Here is a 10,168-nt window from a genome sequence, read left to right as displayed (position 1 = left end):
TGAGCTCAAATGATGATGTTTAAATTGTTTGGAATGATATGAATATGTTATACCAAGTTCTAATCAAAAATAAAATAAAATTATTAAAGATTAATTTTTGTTAAAGAATTAAAGTTGGAAAATAAAATAAAATAAATTAGGCTGATTGATGTGGATTGAAGATTGAGAATGTAACATTCATGTCATTCATCCAAATAGTGATACATCTTAAAAATCAAGGTTTTAAAATACGCGGTCGGACCGCTGGTCCAACCGGTCCGACCGTGAAACGGGTGATTAACCGTACCGGTTGTTGGCTTCAATACGTGAACCTTACGAACCGGTTAAAATCCGGTTGAACCAGACGGTTTGAACGGAAAAATGATCCCGAAATTTCCGGTTGGAAAGGTTTTCTCTCTCCAAACACCAAAATTTCAATATGATCTCCTGTTATCAGATCTGTTCAAGATTGATCTCCTTTCTCCGTGTTCTCCTTTCGTTGATTAGATCTGTTCAACTAAGAAGTCAAATAAAAAACATGGAGAATGAGCCTTCCTTTTACCTTCGTTGGAAGAAGATAGAAGAAGATAAGATGATACTTAGAGAAGATGATATTTCTTAGAGGAGAGAGAAGACAATACTTTTGGAGAAATGATATTTGGAGAGAGAAAATAAATTTAAGATTAAAAATTAATCATAGTTAGGTTAAAAATTAATCATGGTTAAATTAAAAATAAAGGTATATGATTTTGTTTATTTATTACTTTTAAATAATCATTTTTATTTGTTTATTTATTGGTTTCATCCTACAAAAATTAAACCGGTCCAACCAGTGGTTCAACCGGTTGAACCGGTAGGACCGAAGTTCGCCCCAAAAACCGGGTTGATGAACGGAACGGTTTTCAAAACCTTGTTAAAAATGAAAAGGAGTTGGTGAGAAATAAGAACAACTTAGAGAAAATTAAAAAAGAAAGATGACAAATTAATTGAATTTATACTTGATTAACCAAACATTAGAAAATAACATTACACTACTTGAAATTTTCAAATTAGACTCACAATTACATATTTTTTATTTAACTTGTTCTAAAACTCTAATTTTTGTAGACCGACCATTTAATAGAAAACAATGTGAACTTAATCATAGTGAATAACATCGTCCTCCTTACAAAAAACAAAAAAAGTTGTGTTAAAATAATTCGTAAGTAGATTGTTTAGTGGTTTAAGTGGTAACAATCAATTACATATTTTTCTCATGTTTTTTTTATATATTATAGATTTTAGGATACTATAATTTTAAAATGCAAAGTTTGTCAATTTGAAATTGTACAAGTAAGAGACTCTCATGAGTAAGATGTCACAAACAAAACAGTTCGTAACAAATAAGAGTAACAATGCATATTATTCTACAAATTAAAGGATGTAAACAAATAGATGAAACCAAAATATTATTATATTTATAAGCTTTTATCATATTTTTAATTTAAATTTTGTATACAGTATATATATATTTTTTCAATGTCAAAATTAGTTATTGAGTCGTCACTAATAATTTGTTTTATTATGATCTACGTCAAATAAAATATATAAATTGAATGTTTAAATGAGTTAATGCATAAATTCTATTTTTAATATTGAACAAATTTGTATGTGAAACTTATATTTTTGAAAGTCTTTTACAATTTATAAAAGAGTTTGGTTTTGGCTTAGATAAAAGTTTGATTTAGTATATGTGCGCTTAACCAAAGAAAGTATTGGTTTTAGGGAAAATTTGACGAAATGACCTTAATAATGACTATTTTTTTTGGAAATAAATCCGGCCTGAAAAAGTTTGTAAAAAAGACTTTTTTTGGACGAAAATACCTCATTCGCGTTACGTGACAGCACAATGAGGTCATTTTTTCAAACATTATCAGACCACTTTTACGCGTCACGCGAGGGTGCTTCGCGTGACGTGAAGGGTATTTTGGACTTTGTACATACCCAAAAGATCATTTTTGCAAACATTATCATACTCGTGTCATTTCCCAAAATGCGGGGAAATTTGACGAAATAACCCTCATAATAGGGGTAAATGAGCCGGTGACCAACGCATAATTTTAAATGCGTTGATGACCACTTCATATTTTTTTGACGAAATTACCCATGTCGCGAGACGCGACCGCCGGTTGCGAGACGCAACCGGATGCCATGTCAAAAGTTCACAATCGCGAGACGCAACCCCGATTGCGAGAAGCAACCGGCGTTCGCGAGACGCAAATATTTTTTTGTGGACTTTTTAAAAAGAAAAAAAAATCGTCTCCCGATTGCCGGTCGCGTCTCGTGAATGTCGATTGCTTCTCGCAACCGGAGTTACGTCTCGCGATTGTGGACTTTTCACATGGCATTGTAGACTTTTTACGGGGCATCCGGTTACGTCTCGCAACGAGGGCAATTTCTTAAAAAAAAAAAATATGAAATGGTTTTAAAGTCCTTTGTGGAGTCAATTAGTCAAATTTCCCAAAATACTTTCCTGGTTTTAGTATATAGACTAATTTACTTTATTTTAAATATCTATGTCTAATTTTTGAAATTTAAACAAATGCAAATCTTGTTTAAAATACTAAATTCATGAGAAAAATAAATTTAAGAGCCCAACCAAACAAGCGTGATGCACGTTATAAAATTCGACAATTAAGTGTTTATATTTAAGTTTTGTTTTTTCATATAACGGCATTCACCAAAAAAAACCCTAAACCCTTCTCCGGCTGAGCAATTGAATCTAATGAACGACAACGATTCCATTCAATCGCCGCCACTTCCGACTGAGCAATTGAAGCTAATGATACCAGACGATTCCACTCAATCGCCGGCCCCTCCTGCTGAAGAACTGAAGCAAATGAACGGCAATGATTCAACGCAATCACCGGCCGATGCTCAATCGCCAGTGAAAGCAGATGCGGAGCTGGGCGAAAAGAGGAAACGAGAGGATGAACCAGTTACCACGGAGGAAAAACTACCCACGTCTCGCCATCCACTGTGGAAGACGAGCATGTGCTCTTATTTTCGTGGACACGGCGTTTGCAAACATGGCGACTCATGTCGGTTCGCCCACAGCGAGGAGGAACTCCTCCTCCGTCCTGACAATACCTGGGACCCTACTTCGGAGAGGGCGAAGAAGATGAAGACTGATGATTCAGAGAAGTTGGATTCAGGTGAAGATCCGAATCCCACAGAAGATGGGTTTCTCATGACTGATGCTTTCGATGATGATTCGTCGGAACCTGCACTTTCTAAGTGCTTGGTGCATCTCCCAATGAAGTGGACTTCGGATAATTTGAAGAGTTTTCTCAGTGATCAGGTGAATGTTTCATGCTTTTGATAGTTGATGTGATGACAGAATGTTAGAAAGTAGAGAGCAAGAGTGTGTGTATATGTTGTTAGTAATTCATATGTATTAAATCTAAAAGCAATCACAATGAAAATCTATACTTCTAAATAAACTAATTACCATCTCTATTGGTACTTCCCTTTGTAGATGCAAGAACACGACTTGTTTTTAGTTTAGGCTGCACTGAACTGTATGGAATGGTTTGATAGCTTTGATCAACGTTGACAGCAGGAAAAAATCAGTGGTTGGTTAAATAATGAAGGCCTGGCAACACTTAAAAATGAGTTTTACTAATGAATCTTTCACTAAATCTGAAGTGTTATGAAGAAATTTGCTTAGTACTAATATTTATGATGTCAAGATGGAAAAATATATTCTGCAGGATAAAAAATGAATGATTTTCTTTTAGATTTTTGGGAGGGAGATTGAGGAAAGTAAAAGTCTCCTTTTGTGTTCAGATAATAATGTTTCAAACTTTCTCCTTATATATATTTATCTGTTTCTCAGGGTATTGCATATAAATCAGCCAAGAAAAAGAAGAATATGGCTGTAGGTTTTGTGAATTTTGATGATGTAGATCAAGTGAAACAAGCAATGAAGGTGTGCTCAACTTTCTCTCGTGATCTAGAATAAGTTCCCCTTAGTTTCTATAATTGTTTTTGCATCAGGAGCTAGAGGGGAAATGTGCTGGAAACAAAACATTGAAGATTGCAGATGTAGTTCCCCGTACCTTTGAAAAGAAAGCCAGACCGACCATGTCTGTCCAAAGCTCATCTGATCATACTGAGATGATTGATTCTTCAAATGGATGCCAAAATGGTGATAATGTTGAAGAAACTACAGTGGGAGATGGTTCAGATGTGAAGGCAAGAAGTGCTCGTGATTCGGTGACACCACTTGGGCATATGCAATACATAGATCAACTGGAGTACAAAAAGAACAATCTCATGCAAATGCTAAAAAAGCTTGTGAGAAACACTTTTCTTTCAACTTCAACTTCTCCTTTTCATTTTATTTCTCTCTTTTCATGATTATTAGTAAAAAGCCAATTTAGAATGCATTTACAGTTGCATTCGATTATCTATATTTCACATTTGTTATTCAAAACTCTCATATACAATAGCATGTCTTATAACTAATTATTTTATTTGAGATAGAGCAATCGTATGTACCGGATTTAAGAAGAAATCAAACAAATTGCAATAAGAACCAAATAGGCTAATATAGTTTGTATATCTAATTTTGAATTTCTAAATATATGAATTTTATTTAGGTAAAACATTTTAGTCCTTGTGCTTTTTATTTTTGCAGACTAAGAATGCACGAAGAGCTTGTCCAAATGGTGTTCCTCTTCCACAGTGGATTCGGAACTCGAGGGAAATAGGTGATTGTTCACAATGTTCCTTTCTTCATTATCATATGCTGACTTCATTATGAGAAAATATATATACCATTTGACTTTTATGCTTGTGTGGTATTAGAGAGTATAATTTAACACCTTAGAAGGTAACTATAGCCCACTAGCCTCACAAAGGAGTTTTTATATTTTTGTAATTTCCTCATGTGATATCATAATCTCCCCAACTTAATTGCTAGATGCAGTCTTGTTCTCTGTTAGGATTTTAGAAGTGACCCTGTGGTACTTTATTCGGTTAAAGGGTTCACTTTTATATCATTTTTAAGGGTCCACAATGTGTGTAAGAATATAGGCTAAAGATTTTAGGAAAAGCAACTGGGCTACTAAGCCTAAGCCCAAATGATATCTAGGAATGTAATTATGACCTACTAGTCTCACAATTATAAAGAGTCCTTATTTCTTGTGATTTCTCGTGTGGGACATCACAATAATCCTTATAATGTTAATCTTTTATAGCTAAACATGTTTTTCTACAGGTGGACTTCCATGCAACTTAGAAGGCATTATTGAGTCGCCACTTGTAGAAGGATATCGTAACAAGTGTGAATTCTCAGTTGGTTACTCGCAACAGGGAAAACCAACAGTGGGGTTCATGATCGGGAACTTCAGGTAGCTGTTGGATAGCTCAAATTTTGTATGGTTGCAACTTCTATTTTGTTTTGTTTAACAGTATTCGTATATATTTCAGAGAGGGAGTGACTGCTGTGGAAGAACCAACAGACTGCCTAAACGTTTCTAGCATTGCTTGTAAATTTGCTTCAATATTTCAGGAGTTCTTGCAAACCTCAGAGTTACCACTTTGGAACAGATTCAACAACTCTGGATTTTGGCGCCAATTGACAGTGAGTTCCTCACTTGACATGGAATTACTATTAGTACTTAATAACTGACATCTTTTCTTTGACTCCTTTTTTTAATCATAAACTTAATATATTTTCTTAGAGAAAACCCATTAGTGCAATATTTTTGATGATAGATGGTAAAACATTGACCCTAACATATTAAAAACTCCCAAGCTACCTAACTGTACCTGTTTGACTCCTATAGTTATGCATTGTTCTTTTAGTTGTTGATTTAGTTTGACTGAGGTTAGGTAACATACCAAAGCTGTTATTTAATTCTTTTTATTTTTCCATGTTATCTCCAACTAGGTTCGTGAAGGAAGGAAACTTGGCAGCACTTCTGATATGAGTTTAGAGGATAGCATTGCTCAAGTCATGCTAATCATCCAGGTGAATTCCTTAGAGCTGCTTCTAGAATCTTTTATGTATATTATTACTATCTTACTCATGGCAATTCAAGGCTTTAGAATATCATATTTGAGGGAGTAAGGCCTTGTTTGATGAAGGGTTATTTCAATTTAATCCAAATAACCTCTTATCCCATCACTTCATCTACCACTAAAACACCAAATTACTCTTTACTTATATTTTTTTATAACATACTTAATATTAAATACTAAGGATATTTTTGTAATTTCCAAATAACCCTACATCAAACAAGCTCTAAACTTTATTGTTTAGACGGAACAAATAATACATTTTACTGTTATCAAACTTCTTCTCATTGTTGTAACTTGTATTTATGTTCTTGTTATTGAACACTTAGGTTTCCACAAAAGGCTTTGATGATGGGGTAATAAGTGTTGAATTTGAGAAGATGGCTGAAGCATTTTCCACAGGAGCTTCTGTTACATCTCCAGCTTTGCCTCTAACAGCTTTGGTGGTGCAGGTACTTTCATAGTTCTCGAGAAAGATTCTTGAAGTAGACCCTTGAATACTCAGGGTCTTGCTTATTAATTTGACTATCTAATCTTGCAGTTTTAACTGGTTCTAGGTAATAGGACTATGAGATATAAGAGTAATTGCAAATAGCTTAATATATGTCAATCCTAACAAGTTCTGCATGAGTAAATGGTATTCATGCTGATATTCTTACATGTATATCTGTCTGAACTGGATAAACCCAGAAAAGGTTCCTACAAGTCAAGGAAGTAAAATATTTTATTTCCAAAATAAAATTGTTGATCATCTTTTACATGCAGGATCACCAAGGAATATCAAATGTATCACCAACTGATGCTCCATTACGTACACTTGTAATTCGTAAACCAGGCTCTGAAGCTGAACCAGCAAATAATGACGAGGAAGCAAGGATTCATGACTATATAGGCAACCTGCAGTTTTCTATATCCCCGACAGCCTTTTTCCAAGTGCGAATTGTTATATTTGTACAAGTCTTCCTAGAAGAATTGTGATTTCTCAAAATTCACTATCTTGTAGGTTAATACTCTTGCTGCTGAGAAGCTTTACTCACTTGCTGGTGATTGGGCTGGTCTAGGGCCTGATACCTTGCTTTTTGATATCTGCTGTGGAACTGGAACAATTGGCTTGACATTGGCTCACCGAGTTGGCATGGTATTTCATGAATTTGTTTCAATTAGTATTAAGCTGTAACGAACCTATATGGTCAGAGTGTTATTCAAAATGAGTCTAAATTAATTTATAGTTGTTACTTTTTTTTTGTAAATGGTCCAAGTGTGAAGACTTGAACCCTTAACCTTGAGGACATGAGTTCTTGCGCTTTTCCACTGAGCTATGAGTCTTCACTTAGTCGTTACTTTTTCTGAATCTTAAAAAACAAAGTGATAAAAACTGGGGATGTTCATTATGGGATTAGGAGGGATTGGTTAGTATTCAAAATAGACAATTCAAGCGGATATGGGCATCATATAATTTATAGCCTATGTTTTAATGTGGAAAATCTCTTATATGTGGCATTGGTCTATTTTAGGTGGTTGGCATTGAAATGAATGAGTTCGCCGTTTCTGATGCAATCAGGAATTCCGAAATCAATGGCATAAAAAACTGCAGATTCGTTTGTGCAAAGGTAATAACTTATTTTTCACATTAGTTTACCATTATAATTCTGTACTAGGAGATGAAACATGTATATAAACCCATCTAAGTTTTACAAAATTTTCAGATATGACTGCCTAGTTTCTGTAACTGCTGGAGTTAAGTGGTTTGAACCCACCAACACTAATAACGCTAAAATATGGTGTTATAGAGAAAACCTTAGAGATAGTTAAAAGAAAAAAAGTTTTTGAAATTTTCTGTTTGAAATGTTTTGATCTTTGTTCTCATAAGTTCAACCTACCAAAGGGTATTGAGTAAAATTCTTTTAAATTAATTACTTTTAAAAGTAGGAAAAGACTATCAGTCTGATTGAATAATTTGTTTACAAAATTATAATGTTTTATCATTTCTATATCAAGAGAATTCATTAAATTGTAAATGACCTGTTATTATTGTGAAGGAGTAGCTCAAACAGTTAGAACAATGAAACATGAAAATAAATAAATTGTGGAAAATACAGATTCATACTTTTTATAATGGCATGTGAATTCTATGACTGCCTTGTGGCAATTTTTGGCATGGTTCCATAAACTAATAAATATATTCCTTTGATCTCTGGTCTCTATGATCCTTGGCTTCATGATAAAAGTGGATTATTGCTATTACAGGCGGAGAACATAATAGGATCACTTTTAAAGGAGTATATATATTTGCCTGAGAAAAATGGTGAAGTTGTAGATTCACAAGGAAGCAACATTGAAGAAGCAGTTGATGTTAAGGAGCACAGTACATCTGAAGAAGTATCAAATCCCAAAGATACCCTTGAAGGTGCAGAAAATGGAACCTCTGTTCGACAATTTAAAAATGTTGTTGCTATAGTTGATCCTCCTCGAGGTGGACTTCATCCCACTGTAAGTGAAACCCACTTTAGTGTAAACTTACTATATTAAGTTGACATCTCTCCAAACAAATAGTAGTGCTTATCATTATTTGACACCACAATGACTATACTATCCTTTTGAAGTTTGTTAGCTCTTTGGAATACTGGGAATCAATACATGCTAATTCTTAATCATAAGGCCTTGTTTGGGATTATTTGAATAAGCATGCAGTTATTTTCAAATTGCAGGTCATCAAAGTATTGAGAACTCATTCCCAGCTCAAGAGACTTGTGTTAGTAGTTTTTTGTTTTGTTTTTGTTTTTGTTTTTTTGCAATCAGATGTATTTTATGTCATGGTCTTATAAAAAAAATACTATCCTTGTTTCAGATACATATCCTGTAATCCAGAAAGTTTGGTGGCGAATGCAATTGAGCTGTGCACACCATCTTCTGAAATGAACGATAAATCGAACAAGGACAATAGAGGATGGAGGAAAATGAGCAGTGCAGGCTTAGCAAGACACAGAACCAAATCAATGCCAAATTCCGAGCCATTCCAGCCTGTTAAAGCCACGGCTGTTGATCTTTTTCCTCATACTCCACACTGCGAGTTGGTTATGCTTTTGGAGAGGTAAACCATTTTTTTTATCTATAATGATTAGAATCGGCTATACCCACCCTTTCCCCCATCCATATAATGTATTATTAGATTCTTCATTAATATACATTGAGATTAACAGGACTAGACAATAGAATATAGACCTAGAATGGGTCGGCGTCCTTTTCATTATCTGTTTTACTTATTTGGTACCCCGGGATAAATATTTTTGTTTTTCTTCCCCAAATTAATTAATATGCTGATGTGCTCGATTTTGATTGAGCATAATGATGTAGCTGATCATGCTTATTTCTTTAGGTGTTTTGTTCAAGTTGGATTTAGATATAAAATTGTATTTTACTATTAGCTAGAAAATTGAAAGTTATGTATTGGAAAATTGAATTTAAGTATTGAAAATGTGAACTAGTTGCAATATATGAGTGGTGTTTTGAATATTTAGATATTTTTTAATCTAGATTATGATATTGAGAAAATTATATGTGTTGTTTTCTAAAATCACCATAATTTGAATCATGATTTTGAAAAAAAGAGGCATATGCCTAATTAAAAGAAAAAATACCATTATTATTTGGATTGTTATCTAAAATATTTTTTAATGAATTAAAACTATTATTTAGACCATAATTTTAAAATTTTATCTAGAATTTTTTTTATACTTTAATTTATTTTTTTATGATTTTTCTGTGTTTTGGTGATTGTAATAAAGAATATTGTTACAAAGTTATATTTCCTAAAACTTCATAGTATAGTCTTATAAATAAATATATTTATTATAATCTTAATACTTTTTTTAGTTTATGTTCAATGTTTTCAATTTAAATTTGTTTGTTTTATGCTTAAATAAATAAATATATATTTTTGTATCTTGGTGGTAAGGATGACAATGGGGCGGTTTGGGGGATTTTTTTAATAACATTTTTGTCCCGTTTGTTTTTTTTGTTTCGGGGAATCCCGTGGGGCACCGTTAATAATTTTTTTTTAAAAAAAATAAATAAATATTATACAATAAAATTATATAAACGAGTTTTTAATATAATATATATT

At 33.3% G+C, this 10,168-nt stretch overlaps 1 protein-coding gene across 1 annotated transcript; it reads left to right on the top strand.

The window, feature by feature from the left end:
• Window positions 1-2,691: 2,691 nt before the first annotated feature.
• On the top strand, window positions 2,692-9,372 carry LOC124919120 (zinc finger CCCH domain-containing protein 24). Its single transcript, XM_047459280.1, has 14 exons — window positions 2,692-3,319; window positions 3,857-3,949; window positions 4,018-4,317; window positions 4,661-4,733; window positions 5,243-5,375; window positions 5,455-5,608; window positions 5,918-5,998; window positions 6,375-6,497; window positions 6,811-6,978; window positions 7,049-7,183; window positions 7,560-7,655; window positions 8,293-8,535; window positions 8,754-8,797; window positions 8,894-9,372. The coding sequence occupies exons 1-14, from the start codon at window positions 2,744-2,746 to the stop codon at window positions 9,138-9,140; spliced, it is 2,466 nt and encodes an 821-aa protein (XP_047315236.1). The 5' UTR covers window positions 2,692-2,743; the 3' UTR covers window positions 9,141-9,372.
• The last annotated feature ends 796 nt before the right edge of the window (window positions 9,373-10,168 follow it).

The sequence above is a fragment of the Impatiens glandulifera genome, chromosome 1 (assembly GCF_907164915.1).
Source record: "Impatiens glandulifera chromosome 1, dImpGla2.1, whole genome shotgun sequence".
Classification (NCBI taxonomy): Eukaryota; Viridiplantae; Streptophyta; class Magnoliopsida; order Ericales; family Balsaminaceae; genus Impatiens; species Impatiens glandulifera.
Note: the sequence above shows the minus strand (reverse complement) of the source record. Positions and strands in the feature narration are given on the sequence as shown.

What these genes read in the sequence shown, in the direction of transcription:
- LOC124919120 (XM_047459280.1), top strand. Translation starts at nt 2,744, where the DNA reads ATGAACGACAACGATTCCATTCAATCGCCGCCACTTCCGACTGAGCAA. An exon ending in GATTTTGGCGCCAATTGACA is followed by an intron (nt 5,609 to 5,917) that starts GTGAGTTCCTCA and finishes ATCTCCAACTAG; the next exon opens with GTTCGTGAAGGAAGGAAACT. An exon ending in TGGCTCACCGAGTTGGCATG is followed by an intron (nt 7,184 to 7,559) that starts GTATTTCATGAA and finishes GGTCTATTTTAG; the next exon opens with GTGGTTGGCATTGAAATGAA.